This window comes from Narcine bancroftii, chromosome 7 (genome assembly GCF_036971445.1).
Source record: "Narcine bancroftii isolate sNarBan1 chromosome 7, sNarBan1.hap1, whole genome shotgun sequence".
NCBI classification, from domain to species: domain Eukaryota; kingdom Metazoa; phylum Chordata; class Chondrichthyes; order Torpediniformes; family Narcinidae; genus Narcine; species Narcine bancroftii.
In genome coordinates this window covers 48,581,841-48,606,426 of record NC_091475.1, presented here as the reverse complement: position 1 = coordinate 48,606,426, position 24,586 = coordinate 48,581,841, and the positions used below count along the sequence as shown (strand labels likewise).

Sequence of the window (24,586 nt, the reverse complement as noted above, 5' to 3'; positions counted from 1 at the left end):
TATTAAAATGAACATTTTCCCAAGGATACAATACCTATTTCAGGCATTGCCAATACACTTGATGGAGAAATTCTTCAAGGAGTTGAAGAAAATAATAAGGAAATTTTTATGGAAAGGGGGAAAACCGAGGATAGCACTAGATAAATTAACAGAATGGTATAAACAAGGAGGCTTACAGCTGCCAAACTTTAAAAATTATTATAGAGCCACACAATTAAGATACCTATCAGATTTTTATCAAACAAGGGAAAAGCCAGATTGGACTAGATTAGAACTAGATAAAATAGGGGAGAAGATACCCGAACATATATTATATAAATGGGATGAAAAATTGGTACAATGTAGGAATTCTCCAGTATTACATCATCTGCTCAATATTTGGAATAAGATTCATGTAGAAAGGAATAAAACAAATTACCAACTACCAAAACTAATACTGATGCAAAATCAGCTAATCCTTTTTACAATAGATAACCTTTCCTTTAGAGAATGGGAGAAAAAAGGGATCAAAAGAATAGAAAATTGCTTTTCAGGAAATAGATTATCATCCTTTGAACAAATGAAGGATAAATATAATATATCTCAAGATACAATGTTGGCATACTACCAACTGAAATCCTACTTGAAGGACAAATTGGGAAGCAGTCTGAGGTTACCAGAGGGAAGTAATTTTGAATATGTGATTACAGACATAATGATAATCAAAAAATTTATAACAAACATGTATATTAAACTACAAGAAAAGGAGAATGAGGAAACAAATGGTAAAACTAAACAAAAATGGGAACAAGATCTAAACATAAAGATAAAGAAGGAAACATGGGAGAAGTTATGCTCAGGAACTATGAGAAATACATAGTTTTTACTATGTACGTATGATACAATATAACTAGATACACAGGCTATATATTACACCTCAAAAGTTAAATAAATGGGACCCAACAGTATCTGACAGATGTTTTCGCTGTAAAAAGGAAATGGGAACAACAATTCATGCAATCTGGACATGTGAGAAAGTGAAAAACTTTTGGGAAGATCTAAATCAGATATTAAATAAAATCACAAAAAGCAATATACCAAAAAACCCAGAGATCTTCCTCCTAAGTAACATAAAAAACAAAGAATTTGGACTTGATTTGGATGGTGCACAAAAAAGATTTGTTAGGATAGACCTAGCTGTAGCAAAAAAATGTATTATGTCAGCCTGGAAATTAGAAGATAACTTGAGAATACAACAATGGTATATAGAAATGAATAAATGTATTCCATTAGAAAAAATAACATATAATTTAAGAAATAATATTACAATATTTGAACAAATATGGGAGCCATACATGAAACACAATAGAGAAAACCTACCGGGGACATCTACCACCTAAAATGACAGAAGGAGAAGGGAATGAAAAGAATTGACTCAGTGGAATTTCTTGTTTATTTTTATTGAGTGACAACATTGTTTGACGGGTTTAATGTATCTTAGATTCTGAACTTTAAATGAATGGGAGGGGAGGTAGGGAGGGTGGGATGGGAAGAGGGAAGGGGGGGGAGAAAATGGCACTGTATATATTTGAAAAGGAAAATGTATGTATCTTGATCAATGTGGTTTATAGTGTGAAAAATAAAAAATTTTAAAAAAAAATCATTTCCATTTATTAAGAAAGTACACGACATGTGTTAAACCAAGACGTGTAACAACGTACCTCAAACAAATTCAAAGAGGTACGCTTATCAATTTGTAAGAGATATGCTGATAGAAAATACCATATATACTGTATCTTCTCACTGTGATATTTAAATAAGATTTGATATTGACAAGAATGACATGGTCTACCTGACATCAATATCACTCTTTCTTGCTAGCATGACTTTATAAATGTGTTTTGCATGCTCTATGGTTCTGTGTGTATTTTTCTGTTTTTGACAGTGCAGACTATCACATTCAACTTGCTTAAGTCTTTCCTAAAAAGATAACCCAATCATATCTGGAAACATCAAGTGAATGCTTTTACCTCTGAATTCTGATGCACGGTAAGAGAATTGTCCAGGAAGGCCAGAGTACGATCCACAGATTTACTTATCCTCTTCCTTGATGATCCTAGGGTTAGAGGCTCTCCATCTGCCATGCACTGGTACCAATCTGGTTTGAAAGCTTGTTGTATTGCCATGAACTTTGACAAAGTTAGTTCAATTCGGCCACCTCCACCCCACACTGATACAGTCTGTTCAAACAGAATAATAAAAAGTCATCAGATTTTCAACAAATAATGAAAAACATTGATTTATATAGGATTTTACAAAAATAATAACATCAAAAATTTAATAAATTAATCCAATAACTTTTATTCTATTATACAAAAGAACCATTACTTGACACAAGCTCAAACCATAGGGCATTGACTTCTCTGGTTTCCATTAGGTTCCCTTCTCTCCCACCTCTCCTCTCTTGTTCTCCATGTCTTCAATATCATTAAAAAACTTATTTTGTCCATTTGGTATCATAATTTTCAAATTGGCTAGTTGACACAACACAAATTTGTAACCTTTTTTCCCCTAAAGGGTGCTCTTCAGTGGATTAAATTCCCATCTGTGCATTAATAGCGCAGCACTTACTGGTATATCCAGATATAAAAATATTTTTCACCTTCAATTTCCAGTAGTTCTCCTTCTCTCTCCTTAACCTTTCTTGCTGCAGCTCTTAATATTCTTTCGCGATCCTTAAATTTCATACATCTAATTAATATAGAGCGTGGTTTTTGATCCATTCCTGGATGTGAAAAGGAGGATCTATATGCCTTCTCAATTTCTATATTTGCTCTGACATTTTGTACTTCAGGACTTTAGGTAACTATTCTTTTTTTGAAAATTTTATTTATTAGTACCTTTCATACATTTCAAAGTGATTTGTAATATCATGACATAATAGATACAAAATAATTTTCAATTTTCACTCCCCCCACCTTCCACAATCCCTAACCCCTATAGATAAAAGAAAAAGATTAAAAAAAAGAACGAACACATTCATCGTAATAATTATAACCACATTAATAATACCATAATGCATTTCTTAATGAAAGTACCATATTTTCAGAGGGGGGGATTGGATTAAAAGGTCTGAATTTGCCTATATTCATAAATCTCATATATGGCTCTCAGATTTGACAAAATTTATCATAATCATCTTTCATAAGTAATTTTTTCTAACGGGAGACAATATTTTGTTTCATTCAACTATTCTTCTATTATTACATTACTTTCCAATTTTCACATTTTAGCTCCACACTTTCTCGCTATTTGCTGTTGCTAGACTCAAAAATCTCTCTTTATATTTATCTAATTCCAACTTAATATCTTCATCATATATATGTTACCCAACAAAAAATTATTGGATCTAATTTAACTCTCACTTTTAATATCTTCTCTAACATAACACATAATTTTTTTCCAGAAATCTTTTACTTTTTCACACAACTATACTGAATGCAACAAATTATCAACCTCTTTTTTACATCAAAAAATATTGAGTGGAAAAATTTAGATTAAATTTATTCAACTTATAGGATGTGTAATACATTTGATGTAAAAAAAATTATATTGAACCACTTCATATTTAGCATTGATTGTATTAGTTACACCATCTCTACAGTTTCATCCATATTTCTTCTTGAATTTGTATATTTAAATCCTGTTCCCACTTCAATTTAGTTTTATACAAATCTTTCTTTTCCTTTATTTCTTGTAATTTATTTAACATAGTAGTTATAAATCATTGAATAATAAAGACATCTGTTATAACATATTCAAATTGACTATGTTAGGGAAGTCTCAAGTCCATTCCTATCTTCTTCAAATATGATTGTAATTGATAATATACAAATATTGTATTTTGTAATATCCCATATTTCTCCTTTAATTGATCAAATGTCATGAAAATTGAACCTCTAAAACAATTTTGTATTTTCTCTATATCTTTATCATACCAATTGTCAAATAAAGAATTATTCATTGTAAATGGAAGAAGTTGATTTTGTTTTAAAGTCAATTGAGCCAACTGATCATTCCTTATACCTCTTTCTACATGTACCCCATTCCATATTCGAAACAATTGTTTTAAAATTGTTATTTCTTTTCTACCTTTAAAAATTTCATAGTTCCATTTATACAATATTTGGTCTGGACTTTCTTCACCTATATTATTCATCTCAATATCTACCCAAGAAGTTTTTTCTTCCCTTTGATACCAAGAAGTCAAAAATCTCAATTGAGCGGCCTTATAACTTTTAAAATTTGGTAATCTCAAATCTCCTTGATCTTTTTTCCATGTCAACTTCTCTATACTTGTACTTGCCAATTTTCTTCTCCATAAAAAACTCCCTAATATTCTTATTTAATCATCTAAAAAATATTTCAGGCACTTGAATTAGTAATGTTTGAAATAAATATTGAATTCTAGGAAAAATATTCATTGTTACACAATTCACCCATCTTTTTAACGTTATTGGTAATTCCTTCCATCTTTTAGGTAACTATTCTTGAAAGTGGTTGGGATTTCCCCCCTCCTCTCCCACTTTGAGTCTCACTATTTTAACATTATTACGTCTACTAAAATTTTCTAAAGAATGAATTTTCCGTGGCAAATTCATTCAATTCTTTTTCAACATTAACCACTCTTTCCATAGTTTCATCCATCTTTTCTTCTACTTCCGTCACTCTTTAATTTAAGGACCCAATTTCTGTCTCTAACCTGGTCATGACTTTTAAAATATGATCCAGTTTTTTTATTTGTATTCTGATCTTTCAATAAGAGTATATCTTCATTAGTATATTTTTTCTTTAACTTCACTCACTGATTTAACATACATCAATTCATCCTCTTCCTCTGTACTTTGGTCGATCTCTGAGTCGCCATTTTGAGAAAGAGTTCCTACTTCTGGTTTCTGCCGGTGCTCCTTCGCATCATGCATGCACACAACAGTACTCATGTTCAGTCTCATCTTTTCTCTTCCAGAGCGTCTTGTGGCTCCAATACCGAGGACACTCCACCATTTCTCCCAGACTTCAGGTGTCTGCATGGAGGGCAGAATGAGCTACAACCCCTGGCTTCTTCCTGTAAATAGGCCCTTTTCTGTTAAAAAACTCAATTTCACACTGGGAGCTCGAGGTCACCGACAGTTGCTGATTCTTCTTTGACTTCTTTGCCATTAAGGTAAATTCTTCCGTTTCTTCCTGTTTGGGTTACTACAAATTATTTTATTTTTCCTTTATTTTATAATCACCTGGGAGCTTCAGGACGCTGCCTCTTTTCTACTCTACATCACGTGATGTCCCCCAAAGTTCTTCTATTTTGTCATGAGATGACAAAATGATGCAAGTCTTAATTGGACATTAAGTTATAATTGGTGGCAACCCTTCACTCACTTTTACAGACTATCGCTATTCACTGATAAGCCTAGAGCCCAAAAGTAAATGGCAGTAGAACATTATTGACAACAGCTCGGCCTAATTGATGTACCCATAAAGTGTAACTGGAGCTACAAAACTGTTTAGGAGTCAGCATCCTGGATGAATTTTCTTTCAGATTGGGTGCGTTGATGACAAATGTGCAAACTACAATTGCCACACAACTGCAGCAACAAATCACCAATCTTAGAACTATTGTGGGTGGAACCACATTATTTTGACTCTTTATAATGGAGCAGGTAGTACTGTTTGGACACCGATTCCAAGATAATTTGCAATTGGGTCTGAAACTAAAACAAACAATAACAATAATGTATCACGATGCTGACAGCCAACAAAAAAAATTAAATAAAAGGAAAGCAAGAAGAATTCCTGTAAATACATTTTAAACTCTGTTCCTGGACTTGTAACCAACTTACTTTGTTTGTATTGTATCCTGATGGACATGGACTAGCTGGGTCATACAAAGAACAGTAAATAAGAGAATCTGGCATGCCTGTGATAAAACAGAATGATAGAATGATCAACACTTCCTTAACAATATAGCGGTAATTTGAAACCATTGGCAAACAAAATTAAATATCAACCATGTGCAACAGGATATGTACAAAGGGTTTGAACTTCAACTGACACTAAACTGAGTAAAGCCTGTCAACATAATTATAACAAAACCAGAAAGTGATAGAGCTACTCAGCAGGTCAAGCAACTTTTATCAAGAGTGCAACAGAAGTAATGTTCTGATAAAGGAAACATTTACTGGTTCTGTCTTCACTGGCTGACCTTCCAGTGTTTCGAACATTTTTTGGATGTTTAATTATTTCTGATTTCAACCTCTACAGCTTTTTGCTCATCAATGATATAACTGGCTAAATTAGGTATCTTTATTGGAATTTAAATCAATCAATATGGGCAACACAGTGGTGTCGCTGGTGGAATGCATCCTCAAAGCTCTAGCGACCCAGTTTCAATCCTGACCTCTCGTTTCCCTCCACATCGCAAAGATGTGTAGGTTGGTAGTTACTGCTGCTCGTGCAATGGCTCTCAACCTATTACCGTCCAAGGCCCATTTGACTTCTGGCCTAACATGCCATGGCCCACTAGAGACAATGACTGAGCAATATTTTCAAGTCAAAGGCAGCTCTGTAAGAAATATATCTTTATCTAATTTAAAGTATCTTATTTAACATTTTTAAAGAAGCACATGGCCCACTCGCTGAGAACCACTGCCCTAGTGTGTAGGTAAGTGGTGGAAGCTGGGGACAGTTGATAGGAAGGGGGGAATGAATAAAATGGGATGCGTGGAGGAATAGTACAATGGGTGCATGGTGAATGGCAAAGACTTGGTGGACCAAAAAGCCTGTTTCCATGCTGTATGACTCAATGAAGACAGAAGTACATGCACAAGAGCACAGTGAAGCAGTACAGATTTCCAGCATGGGCTCTATCTTTTCTTACTATCATTCTTTTTTAACTTTCCATATTGACATTTCATAAATAACTGACTATGCAATTTGAGCCTCAACTATACCAAAAAAAATAATTTATCTGCACCACTGTCTACAAATTACAGCTATTTCACACAAAACTAATGGCTGCTCTTGAAATATTTAAAAATTGGAACATATTATAATCTGCCCTGAGTTAAAAAAATGTTTAAATACAAACCACAATATATACCTATGAATTTTCCTATGCCTTCTTTATATTCTTCCAGAACTTCTTGATGTTCCGCACTGAGGGGATAAAGAACTAGTTACTTACAATAGAATACCATAGATACTCAGGCAGAAAATCAAAACCTAGCAACATTAATCTGAAGCCTTACAGTTTGTCTCATACCTGACCGAAGCTAAGTCTGTTGGCCTCAAAGATGCTGAGCTTTTGTGTATTGATTTATCCCAAGCCAAATCCCAGGTCCTATTTGTTTTTATCTCCAATCCAAATATGACACATAGAGTTATCTCCAATTGTGCAGAGCACAAGGCAGTAATTTATAGATTTAATGCTGAGACTAAAGACAACCCACTTGGTCTTCGGGGAAGGAGGTTAACAGAAAATGGAGGGACTGACATTAATGCCGTTTGGTTGGAGTTTGCCATACAAAATACAATGTGTAATTTCTCCAATTTGAGCTGGCCATGGTCAGTACTTGAGGCTAGGGACAGACATATCAATGTGTGTAAAATGTAACATTGGTCACATGGTGCCAGACAAAGCAGTAGAAAGGAGGTATAGGAACTCCACACAACCCTATACTATATTTACATGTAACTCAAGGATAAAGTAAAGTGTTATACTTGCACATACAGTGTGGATAATGTCAGATGCACAGGTTCAGGAATTCCTTCTATAAGGCTGAGCGTGTCATGGGTTAGATGCGGAACTGTGCCTGTTCGGGTGTAAAGAAGGCAACCAGGAATATCGAGACTTCTTCTGCCATTTCGACCGACATCAATCAATTTGCCATGACGACATCCATTCACAATGCTGGAGAGGATTAATTTCATCTTCTCAGCTGAAACTAGAGAACACTTCCTTTCTCTTTCAATCTGTTTATTGAGTTATATCGAACATCTATACAAGAGGAGAATTACATTACATGCATGTATTAACATGTGTTGATGAAAAACAGCATATTAGTATTTAACAAATATATACTAACCATAAATGTCTTCTCCTCTTGCAAAACCAAGAAAGAGAGAAAAAATTTAATTTTCATTCCAAAATCCCCTCTAACTAATCTAAAAAAAACTGGTTAATCTTTTATTAGATGCAAATTCCAATATGTGGCTATCACAGGTTTCTATAAATTAAAAATTTAGACATACAGCACACTAACAGGCCCTCTGGCCACGAGTCCATGCTGCCCAAATACCCCAATTAACCAACAACTCCTATATGATTTGAAGGTTGGGAGGAAACCACAGTAACTGGAGGATACCCACGCAAACACAGGGAGAATATACAAACTCCTTATAAACAGCGCCAGATTCAAACCCGGATCACTGGTGCTGTAATGGCAATGCACTAACTGCTCTGCTAACATGCTGCCCTTAAAGTATAGTGTTTAAAACAACTCTGTTGTAGCTTCTGTGAACAAAAATGAATAGGCTGGAAAGGATGCAGAAAACATTCATGTGAATGTTACCAAGACTAGTGGCTTAAATTATAAAGAGAGGCTAAATATGCTGGGGCATTTCTTCCTGGAACACAAGAAGCTAAGGGACAACCTTTTAGAGGTACAGTGTATATAATAATGAAAGGCATAGATAATATAAATTATTACAGTCTTTTGTCCAGAGTACGGGAATTTAAGGCATAGATTCAAGGTGAGAGGAGACGATTTTCAAAGGGACTGGATATGCACCTTTCTTACACTGAGGGTGGCGGAGATATGGAATGAGTTGCCTGAGGAAATGCTCGATAGGAAATGTTTAGAATGCTGGAAAATGGGACTCTGGGCCAGCATGGACTTTGGCCTGAAGGACCTATTTCCATACTGTAAAAATCTATGGCATTAAAGATTAATTTACTTCAATTTTCTCCCTGGTAAGATTCAGAGAAAACTTCTAATTTTGAAATATTAATTACGATTTATCAGCCTCTCTAGGAGGGATGGAATTGTTATGTCTATCAAGGCAAAGGATAACAGTGCTCTTCAGGAGAAACACTTCCTGTGTCACCACCCAAGAGAACCACATCAGATACACGTGCTCAAGTTTCAAGTGAAACGTCTGCTTCTTGACAATTTTGTACTTCCACCTTAGCAAAGCATTCTTCCTCCAGTAAGAAAACTTGATCACAGATCATAACCATGCCCTTAAGACAGCAAGTTCTGTAGATGTCTGTTCTGAACTGTGGCCATCAGTTTCATGGTTTTCATGTGAATTTGTAAATTTTCATCATTATTTAATCTGAAATAAATTAATTTACCTCAAACCATATTTAATTCAGTTGCAAAACATATTCTCAATTTCACACCATTCACCAATTCACTGAGTACCATCTATGCAGGATCAATTATTCATTTTAAAACTTTATATTATCATTCATTTTCGATCAGTCATTTTTGCCATGTTATTTTAAGAGTTGTGTTCTGTTTATGTTGTCCCTTTTCCTCTGGCCCATTTATAGGCAGGTATTTAATTTCTGTTTCATACTAACCAGGATACACAATCATTATTTCCATGTTATGTGTTTCAATTTTTGATGCATGTCACCAGATCCCAAGGAAAGGCATTGATAATAAGAGTTAGCATACAGGATTGAAAATTTGGCTGAATGGTGTACTAACAACACCCTCACACTCAATGTCACCAAAGCTAAGTGTGACAGATTATGTTATATTTTATATTGTACATTGATAGGTTTTATAGGAGATTAAATTGTGGCAGATTTTTTTTTAGTTAGGTTACACACAGATGCAAACACTTCAAAACAGATCCCATTTAAAATGCCAGAGTTCTGTTCATGTCAGACTGTCTAGGCTCCGAGTACCTTTGCAAAAACTTTGAAGAATGCCTATAAGGACTTCACAAGATGGCGTAAATTGGACATGCTGTGGAATAATGGATTATTGCTTTGAAAAGCAACAGATGAATGAACTTGGAAGATTAGGTCCGGAGCCGCAGTCTGTCTGAGTGCAATTGGCTGTTCTAAGAGGATCGTGTAGTTTTCTCTGAGTGAGAGAGAGAGAAAAAATTTAGTTCTACAGCTCAGCAGCACCAGCTGGGACTGGAACATGACAAGGTGGCAAGCTTGTGGAAAAACCCCATTTTGAAGACAGGTTGTGAGTTCTTAGTTCAGCCTGGTCAAAGCCCTTGCGGTCCATACAAGAGGAGATAATGTTTTTTCTTGAAATAAGGGAAACAGAAAAGGAACTCTGTGGTGACCTAAAAGAAAGAGGTTATCATCTGGAAAACCTTGATGGGGAAAGTTTCTTCAGCAAGACACTGAAGAGGCTGATCAGAAGGAATCAGTTTATGTCCAACGAGCAACAAATCTCTCTCTGAAAACCGACAAGAACCTTCCTGAGTGGTAACTGTTTACTTTTCAAGGAGCAAAGCCTAGTGAAATTCATAAATGTTAAATTCTGTGCACAATATAAGAATTGCTTGATATCAGTGAACTTGGAGGAGTGAGAAGTGAGATTGGACTGTGAATCAAAAAACTTTTTTTGAACTTATATACACATTACCTACACATGCACTTAGAATTAGGTTTAGTTAAGTTAATAGTAATAAGTTAAAGATTGATCCTGTTTTCATGTATAAAGATAATTAAAAGCAACTTTTGTTTAAGTAGCCATGTGTCTTGGTGAATTTCTATTGCTGCTGGGTTTTGGGGTTCTCTGGGCCCGTAACACTTATCAAAAGTTATAAAAGAGTTCAAAGAAGATGATAGAGGAAATGTTGTTTGTCAATTCAAGAGGAATATGTAAATGATAAGGAAATGGTTCAAACTTTCTGTGTTTCTGGAAGTTCCTATGGACTCATGGGTTCCTATGGACTCTCTCAACTTCAGGATCCCTATGCAAATTCCACAAGTCCAAGGCACACCCTACAAAGTTATCCAAATAACTTCCCAGCTGTGTTCCACCATTGGGAACCCTTCCATCTCCTCCATCCAAGTTCAACAATAAACCCATTGCACTTACACTGGAGAATCCATTTTCTGATTCCAAACCAAGTGAGAAGTAAAACATGAAAATATGCAGACAATGTGGTTGAAGTAAAAACTCAATCCTGGAGAAATTCAGCAAGTCAAACAGTGTCCTTGATATAGCAAAGGTAAAAATACATAATCGAAGCTTCTGGTATGAGCACTTCATCATGGTGTGAAAAAATATTGCAGGGTGTCTGAAAAAAGAGTGGTGTAGGAAGATGTGGTCGCAAAGCTGATAGGTGGAGAAGGGAGGGAGGGATCAGCAGTGATCAAGGGGAAGAGGGAAGTTTGGGGGAGAACCCTGGAAGGGGAAAGGAAAGGGGGAGGGGGCAGGTTAGCAGAAACTGGAAAAAATCAATATTAACGCCATGGAGATGGAGAATCAGGTATTGTTTTTCCAATTTGCAGGTGGTCTTGGTGGGATAGTTCATAAGGCCATGCACATTCATGTGAGTGTGGGAGTGTGACACAGAACTGAAATGGCGGGCCATTGGGAGGTCCCTGTCGCTGATGCAAATGGAGCGAAGGTGCTCAGGGAAGCGATCTTCCAATCTGTGTCCAGTCTCACCAATGTTGAAAAGGCCACAAAGGGAACACTGGATGCAGTAAATCTGTCCTGTGGATATACAAGTGAAGTGTTGCTTCACTTGAAAGGATCATGGAGCAGAATGAGGTGTGGGCACAAGTATGGCATCTCCAGCAACCACAGGGGAAGGTGCCGGGGCAGTGATTGGTGGGGAGGGATGATTGCACAAGGGAGTCATGGAGAGAGTGGTCCCTACAGAAGGCAGAAAGAGATGGAGATGTGAAGATGTGTCTGGTAGTGGGATCCTGTTGTAAGTGCCAGAGATTCTGGAGGATAATGTGTTGGATGCAGAGGTTGATTGGACAGTAGGTGGGGATGGAGGGGGAGTCTATATTTGTTGCCTCTGGGGCAGAGGGGCCAGGCCAGATGAGTGGGAAAAGAGGAGATATGAGTGAGGGCTGAGTTGATGGTGATGGAGGGGAAGATATGTTTTTGGAAGAAGCCAGATATTTTGTAAGATCCGGACTGGAAGACCTCATCTTGGGAACAGATGCACCCGATTTTCTGTTTGGTCTCTTGTGATCGATAAGAACTTACTTCCTCTCCAGTTTTATGAGTTATGAATTAGCTGATGAAGCCAATTTGGGAATTGCAAACTCTTTCCAGATGGGACAGGTGATTTGTGAGGTGGTATGCATTTTCTTCCTTTCACTCAAGGCCTCTGTGTGTTTCCAATGCATGGTTGTCAATACCATCTCAACTACTACATCTTGACTTTAAGTAATCATAGTCTCCAGAGATTCCTAGCAGGGAGGAGGTCAGTACATGGGTCACAAACAATTCAGGGCACAGATTAAGATAGCACATTATAGTTCTGCTGCATTACAGAGCATGCTTTCTACATAGAATTTGCATGTTTTCTGACCAATCACGTGGGTTTCTTAATTGCCCTAGTTTCCTCCCACAGCCCCAAAGATATGCTAGCATTTAGATAAGTATTCAGAGAATCAGAGTAGGGTTGAAGTATATATAAGATAGTGCTCTGAGCGTCAGACCAAACTCTCTAGTCGCAAAGCTTCTTTCTCTGTCATAAAACAACAAACTTGATGTCAAACAACATCTATAAACTGAAAACCCAATTTGTAGTTATCACTTCAATGGAGATGTCAATTTGTGTTATTTAGATTAATTGTCCAGAAGTTTATCCACAGGTTTACTTTAGTTAGTTATATCAATGTACCACAGCAACAATTTTCACTAATCTGAGTAGTAAACCATTCTAAAACGCTATGAAATTTTAAAAATCTCACAATTATGTGCATAAAGATTGGTATAAACAGCATAGTTTTAGGAATTTCTGAAAAGAGTAAAGAACAGTAGAAGACTGGATTTTTTTTGGATTTGATAAGGACAGAAGAGAAAAGGTAAAAATGATTGGGGTGGCAGGGTTTGTGTTTGGCTCTGTGAAAAGAGACAAATGGAAAGTGGTGGGGGGGGGGGGAGGAAAGAGAAAGAAGGCCCTTTCATGCCAGACCTCCACCTGGAGGCAGGCTATAAACGCGGAGGGAAAATATTAACTTACCTTTCATGAAACAGCACTAAAAGGCTGCTCCTGTGTCACATTCATATTGACCGGTGCCTCGTAGCGCCCTCCAGAGCCAATGGAGGTGGGGCGACTGGTACCATAATGCCACCCTTCATAAATACGTAGCAGAGCAATGGCCATCTTCCCTACCCATAATTCCTCACACAGCTGCAACTGCTCTGTTTCCCAGAACAGTTCCAGCTGCGTGGGGGATTAAGGGTATGGAAGACAGCCATTGTGCTGCCGTGTTCTGAGCTGCTTACAAGTGGCCCCAAAGGCCAAAGCAGTCCAGGGATGTGCCGGAGTGACTGGCAGGGCTGTCACAGCCCTCATTGGCTACTCCCTGATGGCCCCTGCCCTGGTGACTCCCGCCAGCCATTCCTGCCCTAATGGCGTCATGGAGGGAAAGGGATGAGTGGGTGGGAGAGAGATGGGTCGCTGGCTGACAACATTATCACGACATCATCAGACCATCCATAGCCAGCCCTTACAGCAGCATTACATTAAAGTGAGGTAGCGGAACAGCCGCTCCACAGATTATCCCTCCCAAAGAAGGATTGAGTTGGTGCCTTGGAGTCAGCCACGGCGCATTCATAGACGTAAATCTCCTGACATAAGGGCGGAGAAGCTCCGCCTTTACAGTTGGGACTGCATGAAAGGGCCTAGAGAGAAAAAGATATTAATGCTATCTGGTTTGAGGATGCCCAGACAGAATATGAGGTGTTGTTCCTCCAATTTTGTGGGTGGTCTCAGTCTGGCAGTGCATGAGACCATGGACAGACATGCCTCCTCTATATCAGATATTTTGGACACAGATTGGGAGATTGTTTTGTTGAAAAACCTCAGGTCTATCTGCTACAATAGGTTGAATCTCCCAGGAGCCACTCATTTCAATTCCACATTCTATTCCCTTGCTGACATGTCTGTCCATGGTCTGATGCTCTCCTGGACCAAGAACACCTGCAAATTAGAGAAACAACACCTCATCTTCCGAATGCGAACCCTCAAACTGGATAGCATTAACATCAACTTCTCTGGCTTTCATTAACCCCTCCCCAACACTTCTGCCCCCACCACCTTTCCCCAACTTTGTCTACTCTCCCTTTTCCACATAGACCTGTGAGAGATAATGGAATAAGCGAAGTCAAGCAAGTGCTAAATAGGAATGAAGACGCTGTTTACATCCGGTACCGCACGGATCTGAGGCGCCTGCAAGCTCACACCAAGACACAAGAGAAACTTGTCCGTGAACTACTCTTTGCAGACGATGCCGCTTTAGTTGCCCATTCAGAGCCAGCTCTTCAGCGCTTGACGTCCTGTTTTGTGGAAACTGCCAAAATATTTGGCCTGGAAGTCAGCCTGAAGAAAACTGAGGTCCTCCATCAGCCAGCTCCCCACCATGACTACCAGCCCCCCCCACATCTCCATCAGGCACACAAAACTCAAAACGGTCAACCAGTTTACCTATCTCGGCTGCACCATTTCATCAGATGCAAGGATCGACAACGAGATAGACAACAGACTCGCCAAGGCAAATAGCGCCTTTGGAAGACTACACAAAAGAGTCTGGAAAAACAACCAACTGAAAAACCTCACAAAGATAAGCGTATACAGAGCCGTTGTCATACCCACACTCCTGTTCGGCTCCGAATCATGGGTCCTCTACCGGCATCACCTACGGCTCCTAGAACGCTTCCACCAGCGTTGTCTCCGCTCCATCCTCAACATTCATTGGAGCGCTTTCATCCCTAACGTCGACGTACTCGAGATGGCAGAGGTCGACAGCATCGAGTCCACGCTGCTGAAGATCCAGCTGCGCTGGGTGGGTCACGTCTCCAGAATGGAGGACCATCGCCTTCCCAAAAGATCGTGTTATATGGCGAGCTCTCCACTGGCCACCGTGACAGAGGTGCACCAAAGAAAAGGTACAAGGACTGCCTAAAGAAATCTCTTGGTGCCTGCCACATTGACCACCGCCAGTGGGCTGATATCGCCTCAAACCGTGCATCTTGGCGCCTCACAGTTTGGCGGGCAGCAACCTCCTTTGAAGAAGACCGCAGAGCCCACCTCACTGACAAAAGGCAAAGGAGGAAAAACCCAACACCCAACCCCAACAAACCAATTTTCCCCTGCAACCGCTGCAACCGTGTCTGCCTGTCCCGCATCGGACTTGTCAGTCACAAACGAGCCTGCAGCTGACGTGGACATTTACCCCCTCCATAAATCTTCGTCCGCGAAGCCAAGCCAAAGAAGAAAAAAGAAAGAAGAAAAAATGATGGGTTGAATAAATAAGAATGGAGTGTGAGGAAGGGTTAAGCAAATATAATAGAATATCAAGTAGATAGATTTAGCAAGTCCTGGGGGTTGAGATTTATGAATAAGAACAAAGACATGACACTTCCTGGTAAACAAATTTACAGACAGAAAGGCACACAAACTCCACGTAGGCAGAATTACCTAATACTAAACCAATCCAGGAGGCAGAAGAACGTTAAGGGGGGTGATACCTTTGTACTGAACTTTGCACTGTTGTAAAATAAATGTTCTTTGTTCTCAATTTTTGTCTGGAGAGAAATCTGTGAAGGCACCTCTGCTTCTCACAGACCTAATCAATTCTTAACTCTTCTTATATCCAATTAACACCTTTTGTTGGTCTGGACTCCTCCTCCAGCCAGCATTGTCTGTTCTGAGGTCTCCTGTTTTTTGGCTCATTCTGCTTAGTCTTTGCTTATTCCTTGAAGAAGGGCTCAGGCCCGAAAAGTCAGCAATATATCTTTGTCTCCTGTGGACAGTGAAAGACCAGCTGAGTTCCTCAATCATTTCTGTGTGTTTTTACCACAATCACAAAGTCTGCAGACTTTCATGCTTCACTCCCTTCATTAGTCAGGGGATTGAGTTCAAGAGTCAAGAAGCTCACATTGCAATTCTACAAATGTCTGGTGAGAAAACATTTCTGTTCAGTTCTAGTCACATTACAGGAAGGATGTGGAAGCTATGGAGAGTGTGAATCTTCTGAGCAGAGCTAGGACTTTTCTCTTTGAAACTAAGAAGGATGACTTAATAGAGTCTTTTATTAAGAGGCATAGATAAGATAGACAGCTAACACCTTTTTTCCCCAAGACAGGAGTAGCAAAGTGAAGAGAGGAAAGTTTAGGGAAAACATTTTTTAAACTTTTTTTTAAATGCAAAGAGTTGTGGATGTCTGGAATGCCTTGCCAGGGGTGGCGGTGGAGGCTGAAACATTAGGAGCGTTTAAGAGACTCAGCACATGGATGGAAGGAAAATAGAGGGTAACGAGGCACGGTTTAGTATTTTTTGGTAGGAAAGTAGGTCGGCACAACATCGAGGGCCGAAGGGCCTGTACAGTGCTGTAATGAAAGAGAGAGCTTCTGATGATCAAACCATCCTCATGTTCACAGTCACCGTGAACCCACTGCCAAACACATGAAACTGCAGCCTCCAGGACAAAACTGTACTCACCTTCACAGACGACCGGAAACAGCCAGCACTACGAGCGCCTATCCAATCAGACGCTCCTTCCCGAATGACGTCAATGGGAGGCTGACGTCACTGCGTGGCTTGACCCTCCCCCCCATTGAGTGTGCGGTGCATGGGGTCCTGTCTGGACGTGGAGGGGAGCCGATTAATGCAAACGTTAAATACCGCAATCCTTGAAAAGACTTCGTCGGTCAGGCAGAATCGCAGGAGGGTGACAAGAAGTTATCCGGCTAGTGGAGGCGCAAGCACGTCAGCTAAAATATTTAGCGTGGGGTCACTGTGCTGCGCCTGCTTATTCTGTTTGTACTTGTCTATTAAACTCGACCCTGCACCCTGTGATATTGTAGTTGGAAGACGGGCTTTTAGGTGCCTATTAAACAGGTGAACTCGGGTGGCGTTTCTGTAACTGTGACTTTGTCATTATCGTTCCTCCAAATGTCAATGTTCTGTTACTCGACGCTGGGATATTTCGCCCACTTTCTGGTTGTCACCTTTCCTTCCTCGGCCTCATTCCTTCTTTTTTCGAAACTTTATTTCTTAATTTTAACATATGAAGAAAGTAAGTAATTCACGTACAGAAAAAATACAAAATAAAGTAATACAAAGTAACATAGTTAATACAATACCAATCTCGGCATCGCCCCCTAACAACTAAAAACTAAGACTAAAAAAAACCTATTTTTAACCCCTAAACCCCCACCCCCACGGTAAAGAGTGAAGAATTAATACTATTAGTATAATTTAAAAAAATTAACAATATATATCTTAAAAAAAGATCAATATATATAAAAAAACAACAAAAAATATTAAGTTTTAATTCAAAAATTTTTTATTATATAAGAATATATATGAAAAAACAAAAAGAACTTAACGAAAAAAAACAAAATAAAAAAACTAGAAAAAAATAAAACATATTAGAAAAAATATATAATAAAAAAAGTTTTTTTAAAGAAAAAAATGATTAATTCAAACTTATTTAAATTGTATATAATCAATAAATGGGGTCCAATTTAACTCATAAAAAGACATCTTATCTTGTATAGAAAATGATATTCTTTCCATAACCAAAAACTTCATCTCTGAATACCACCTATCTAAAGACAATTCCAAGTAATTGCTATACATTTCTTGGCCACTGCTAGCGCTAAGTAAATAAAAGAGATCTGGTAATATTTAATTTGTTTCAATCAACGGTTGCATATTCCCTAATAAAAATATATCAGGGTCTAATACAATATGAAGATTATATAGATTATTAAATACAGATTGAATACCTTTCCAAAATTGTTGTAACCGATCACACAACCAAACAGCATGTAAAAAAGTACCAGAAACCTGATCACAACGAAAACAAAGGTCTGACTTACTAAAACCAATTTTTAAAAATTTTTTGGGTGTTAAATATAATTAATGTATAAAACTATAATTAATCATCGCCAATCTAGCATTAATCAATTTTCAAACACTATTACGGCAGATTTCAGACCAATCTTCTTCAGTTATTGTTAAACTTAAATCTTTTTCCCATTTCATTTTATCTTTATCCCAATCTATTTTACTTTCACTTTCCAACAAAATATGATACAAACCTGATATATAACCCTTTTTTGGAAATGAGAGCACATATTTCTCAAAATCAGTTTCAGACAGTAAATTCATTTGACGACCGCATACCTGTTTTACAAAAGATCTTAACTGATAATACACAAATATAGAATAACCACTTATATCAAATCTCTTTTGCAATTCTACAAAAGAACAAAAATGACCTTCTAAAAAACAGTCAGATAAATTATGTATTCCTTTCTCCTCCCATTGTTTCAAAATAGTATTAGATACCGTGAAAGGAACAAGTTGATTATTATATAATGGTAATCTTCCCGACCACTTATTTTTCAATCCCATTTTATGTAACTTACTTGTCCATAAATTCATTAAATGTTTCAATATTGGTACATCATAAGTTCGTAACAAATTTTTATTCCATCGAAATAAAAATTCATTTGAAAATTTTTCAGAAATAACTGCCAATTCAATCTGTGCCCAACTAGGCGTATCTTGTGTGGCCATTAATGCGCTAAGAAATCTAAATTGAGCTGCTTCATAATAAAATTGAAAGTTAGGTAGCCGTAACCCTCCAAATTGAAAATCCCACATCAATTTTTTCAACGCCACCCTAGGAAATGTTCCTTTCCACAAAAATCCCTAATTATATAAATCCTTAAAAAATCTTTTTTGTAAACAACAAGGAATTGATTGAAATAAATATTGTATATGAGGAAAAATATTCATTTTTATAGTATTAATTCTTTCTAATAAACCCAAAGGTAAATCTTTCCATTTAACTAAATTTGCCTTAATCTTCTTCATTAAAGGAAGATAATTAAGTGAATATAAATTTTGGTAGTCAGTATTAACATTAATTCCCAAATATTTAATTTGTTTCATCCACTTCAAATTCGTAATATTTCTAAACATTGAATAATCATCTTTACTAATTGATAAAATTTCACTTTTAGTCCAATTAACCTTATAATCAGATAATTGACCATAAATCTCTAAGGAATCTTGAAGTGCTGGCAGAGAAACATCAGGATCCACCAAATACAGCAAAACGTCATCCGCAAATAAATTTATTTTATAATCTTCATTCAAGACTCTCATACCTTTGATACTATCATTCTGATGTATTAATTGTGCTAGAGGTTCAATAACTAAAGCAAACAAGGCGGGTGATAATGGACATCCTTTTCTAATAGATCTTGTTAAATTAAAGGATTCTGAAAGCAAGCCATTAGTAACAACTCTAGCTTTTGGATCATTATACAGAGCCCTAATCATACCAATAAATGAGAGACCAAACGAAAACTTTTCAAGTACTTTAAATAAAAACTTCCATTCTACTCTATCGAATGCCTTTTCTGCATCCAATGAAACCACCATTGGATAATTCTTCTGAGATTTAGATCTATTTATCAAAGTAATTAATCGTAGAATATTATCCGAAGCATACCTATTTTTTATAAAACCTGTTTGATCACGATGTATTATCTTTGGTAAATACTGAGCCAACCTATTAGCCATAACTTTAGCCACTATTTTATAGTCTACATTTAACAAAGATATAGGACGGTAAGAAGCTACCTGTAAGGGATCTTTATCTTTTGTTGGTATAACTGTAATTATAGCATTAGAACAGGACTCAGGTAAATGAAAAGTATCATAAAGTTGTTGTATTACATTCTTAAATAAGGAAGATATATCAACATAAAAAGTCTTGTAAAACTCAATAGAAAAACCATCTCCAACAGGCGCTTTTCCATTTGGCATATCTTTTATAGCCATTTCAATTTCATTATCCGTAAAAGGTTTATCTAACTCTTGTCTGTCTTCTTGAGATAACTGTGGTAAATTAATATTTTTGAAAAAAGAGTCTATTGCATCTTCTTTTATCTCTTTACTTTCAGTCAAATAAAGTTTTTTGTAAAAATTACAAAATTCATCGTTAATTTCTTTTTGACTAAAAGTAATACCCGATTTATTTCTAATAGCTGGTATAATCCTAGATAACTGTTCTTTTTTTAATTGCCAAGCTAATACTTTATGAGCTTTCTCACCCCATTCATAAAATTTATTTTTTGAACGATTCAACAAACATTCAAATCGATATGACTGTAACTTATTATACTTCAACTTTAAATTAGTTAATTGGATCTTTTGGAATTCAGTAGCTTTCTTTTGAAATTCTTTTTCACAGATTGTTATTTTCTTCTCCAAATCCTCAGTTTCTCTAACTCTCTCTTTCTTCAGTTTGGATGCATAACTGATAATTTGACCTCGTAAAAAAGCTTTCATTGCGTCCCACAAAACAAACTGATCAGAAACAGAGTGAACATTATTAGCAATGAAATCCTCAATTTGTTTTCTCAAATAAACAATAAATTCTGGCTTTTGTAGTAACATAGTATTAAATCTCCATCTTAAAGTATGTTGTGTAACTTGAGAACTTTGATATTCCAGTAATAACAATTAATGGTCCGAGACTAAACTTGCCTTATAATCCACAGATATAACTTTATCCTGTAAATGTGCCAAAATTAAAAAATAATCAAGTCTTGAAAAATTATGTCGAGAAGAATAAAAAGAAAAGTCTTTCTGTGTAGGATTAAATCTACGCCAAATATCAACTAAATTCAAATCTTTCATCATATTAACCATATGTATCGCCATCTTAGAAGGGGGAGGGTACTTCTATACTGAAATAAACTGTATGAAAGTTGGGTGAGCCCCAATGTATGTGTGTATTCCCAGGGTAAGGGGAAGCACCCAACTTTGCATTGTTGTATAATAAATGTTCTTTGTTCTCAATTTTTGTCTCGAGCAAATTCTGTGAAGGTACTTCTGTTTCTCACAGGCAGAAACTGTGGAAAGTATATGGGTGCCAACAAAGGGGTCACCTGTTGTAAAGTTTTGAGGCAAGAATGTGATGAAAGGGCACAGAGTGGCATTTTTCCAGAGGAAGAAGTACCACGAATTTCCGTGCTCATAGGCATATTGACAAGAAACTCATTATCATTAACTCTGGGCAAAGAAGGTTGGGGATGAATTGGTTCAACCTATGGAAGGAGCGAAAGCAAAGAAGGAACGTTCATGAATGTTGACTCTCATTGGCAAAACCTCTGATTCTCCCTTAGTTTTCAATGTGCGCATTGTCAGCCATCACCTTCTGTTTAAAGTTCATATTTATGTTCCATTTCATGCACCATGACGACTGCTGGTCGTTGTCATAGCGATAACCGGGCAGGCGGCGCGGTGAGATGCATTGCATGCTGGGAGTTGTAGTTCGGATGTCGCCTTCAGTGAGTGGGTGTCAGCAAATCCCCGCGCAAATGAACTACATCTCCCAGTGCCCCGTGACTGGTTAACGGAAGGCACGGAGGTTTAGACTCCTGAACATGTTGGGAGCCGGCGAGGAAATGAAGTACGGCAGGTCTCGGCTATTCCGCTGGAAGCGGTTCACGGGACACCAACCTGGAGCAAAGGTAACCGGAGAGACGGACTTTTGGAAAGTTTGAGTGGGCTGGAGTTTCCACGAGCGTTACTCTCTGCCTTTGCATTTCCCCACCCCTTACTGCGCAGTGACTTGTCGCTGGAACCTCACTGCCAATTTCTGTTGTCGCCTTCCTCTGCTTCATTCCTTCTGAGAGCTTGAAATACTGTTTCTCTATCACTTTTATTCTTGCTACTTCATTCAGGTCACGGTTTATCGTTGCTTTAACAATGATATATGCATTAAATATATTTCTCTTGAATGCAGAGTAGCAAATGTGGCTACAGGATGAAAGAGGCAGAAAGAAAACCAGATCATAAGACATGTCCTCCTTCAAACAACGTGATTTTCCCTCTACCACTGTCAGTCACCTCGACCTCATCCGTATATCCTCCTTAACCTGCACATCTGGCCTGGCCCCCTCCGCCCCCACTCACAAGGACAAGACCTCTCATCCTCACCTACCACCCCACCGGCCTCTGCATCCAACACATCCTTCTTCACCATTTCCACCACTACTACGTGATCTCACCGTTAGACACACCTCCTGCTGGAACTAATTCCTCTGTGAATCCCTTGTCCATTTCTCCCTCCCCCCTACCCCATTGTCCCCTTGGGACCTAACCCCCACCCCATTGTCCCCTTGGGACCTACCCCCCACCCCATTGTCCCCTTGGGACCTACCCCCCACCCCATTGTCCCCTTGGGACCTACCCCCCACCCCATTGTCCCCTTGGGACCTACCCCCCGCCCCATTGTCCCCTTGGGACCTACCCCCCGCCCCATTGTCCCCTTGGGACCTACCCCCCGCCCCATTGTCCCCTTGGGACCTACCCCCACCCCATTGTCCCCTTGGGACCTACCCCCAGCCCCATTGTCCCCTTGGGACCTACCCCCAGCCCCATTGTCCCCTTGGGACCTATCCCCCAGCCCCATTGTCCCCTTGGGACCTACCCCCCAGCCCCATTGTCCCCTTGGGACCTACCCCCCAGCCCATTGTCCCCTTGGGACCTAACCCCCAGCCCATTGTCCCCTTGGGACCTACCCCCCAGCCCATTGTCCCCTTGGGACCTACCCCCCAGCCCATTGTCCCCTTGGGACCTACCCCCCAGCCCATTGTCCCCTTGGGACCTACCCCCCAGCCCATTGTCCCCTTGGGACCTACCCTTCAGGGCCCAAAACAGTCCTTCCAAGTGAAGCAATAATTTCGCGTGAATCTGCAGGAGTAATCAACTGCATTTGGTGCTCCCACTGTGGTCTCTACATCGGAGAGACTGAACACAGACTGGGAGATCGCTTTGTTGAGCACCTCGTTCTGTCTGCCGCATTAGCATAGATCTCCCAGTGACCATCTATTTCATTTCTCCATCCCATTTCTTTGTTGACATGTCTGCCCATAGTCTTGTGTACTGCCAGACAGAGACCACCTGTAAATTGAGGAACAATACCTCAACTTCTGACTGGATGGTATTAATATCGACTTCTCTGGCTTTCGTTAAACCCCCTCCCTTCTTTCCCCATTGTCTTTCTCTATCTCTCTATCTCAATTTGTACAAACATGATAAATTCTAACCTTGTCCCTTATCATATCTAATTAACACCTTTTGTGGGTCTGGATTCCTCCCCAATGTTTGAATTCTGTGACTCTGGCTTATTCTGCTTATTTCTTGATGAAAGGCTGAGGCCCAAAATGTTGGAAATATATATTTTTCTCCAATAAACTCTGAAAAGACCAGGTGCATTCCTCCAGCATTTCAGTGTGTTTTTACTGAAAGAAAATGTGAAATTACCAACTGGTTAGCCTTGTCAGTGATAGGGAGAATCCAGTATTAAGGGTGTCGTAATTGAGATACAAAGGAAAAAAATTAAATTGAGCAAAGGCAGTATGGACTTTTGAAAGGGCAAGAATTGAAACATGAAAGTTTACAGACACTGGTTGCAGTTAAAACAGAATGGTGGAACTCAGCAGGTCTTACAGTGTCTTTTGCAGGTAAAGTTATACAACCAAAGTTTCAGGCCTGAGCCCTTCTTCAAGGTGTGAACAAAAAGCAGTGAGATGTCTGAATTAAAAGCAGGGAGAAGGAAGGAAAGGGCAGGGCAAAGTAGCACAGACCAACAGACAAAAGGTGTTTAGATATAGATAGGAAGACGAGAGAGGAAAAGTGAGAATTGGGGGAGGGCTGGTTATGTGAAGGCTCCAGAGCTAGGGGAAAGGAGACAGGAAAAAGGAAATAACGAGGAAAGTTAAAGGAAAGGAGCCAATGGAGATAGATGGATGGGCCAGCAGAAACCAGATAAATCGATGTTAATGCTATCAGGTTGGAGGGTGGCCAGGCAAAATGTTAGCTGTTGTTTCTTCATTTTGCAGGTGGTCTCAGTCTGGCTGTGCATGTGATCATGGACAGGTATATCGGCAATGGAATGGGGCAGGGAATTGAAATAGGTGGCCACTGGGGGATTCCCGCTAGTGCGGCAGACAAAGCAGAGTTGTTCAACGAAGCAATCTCACATTCTGCATCCAGTCTCCAATGGAGAGGAGACAACAACAGGAGCATTGGATGTGTTAAAATAAATCCTGTAAAGGGGACACAATAAAACAAATCAGCAGTTAATTGCAATTTTATTACTTCACAAAGTAATCGGTACTTATGAATAACAACAGCGTTTTACTAGAAAAAAGCCCACTTGGGGAGCTCTGAACATGGATATTTTTTCAGGCCAGCTTCTTTGTAACACCATCTTACAACCACCCTTCCTCCATAAAACTGGTAATTAAACAAATCATCAAAAAGCATGTTTCAAAGC

General features: G+C 38.6%; 2 protein-coding genes across 11 annotated transcripts in view; one reads left to right on the top strand and one right to left on the bottom strand.

Moving 5' to 3' along the window:
* Positions 1-17,282, bottom strand: part of qtrt2 (queuine tRNA-ribosyltransferase accessory subunit 2) — a 52,570-nt gene extending 35,288 nt beyond the window's left edge. For 2 of the 5 annotated variants that reach the window (XM_069890011.1, XM_069890013.1), the window contains exons 1-5: positions 16,714-17,279; positions 7,766-8,032; positions 7,136-7,191; positions 5,877-5,953; positions 2,010-2,219 (exon numbers count right to left, since the gene is read on the bottom strand). In XM_069890011.1, coding sequence (XP_069746112.1) covers positions 2,010-2,219; positions 5,877-5,953; positions 7,136-7,191; positions 7,766-7,965 — 543 coding nt within the window. In that variant the 5' untranslated portion in view covers positions 7,966-8,032; positions 16,714-17,279. Of the gene's footprint in view, positions 1-2,009; positions 2,220-5,876; positions 5,954-7,135; positions 7,192-7,765; positions 8,033-8,120; positions 8,142-16,713 lie in introns of those variants that run through there. The other 3 variants (XM_069890015.1, XM_069890014.1, XM_069890012.1) reach the window with 3 other exon arrangements.
* Positions 17,283-21,575: 4,293 nt separating this feature from the next.
* Positions 21,576-24,586, top strand: part of ccdc191 (coiled-coil domain containing 191) — a 74,956-nt gene continuing 71,945 nt past the window's right edge. For 4 of the 6 annotated variants that reach the window (XR_011341840.1, XR_011341842.1, XM_069890009.1 and 1 more), the window contains exon 1: positions 21,576-21,773. Coding sequence is in view for 2 of the 6 variants with exons in the window: in XM_069890009.1 (XP_069746110.1) it covers positions 21,687-21,773 (87 nt within the window). In the remaining 4 variants the exon portion in view is untranslated. Of the gene's footprint in view, positions 21,774-24,149; positions 24,187-24,586 lie in introns of all 6 variants that reach the window. The other 2 variants (XM_069890008.1, XM_069890007.1) reach the window with 2 other exon arrangements.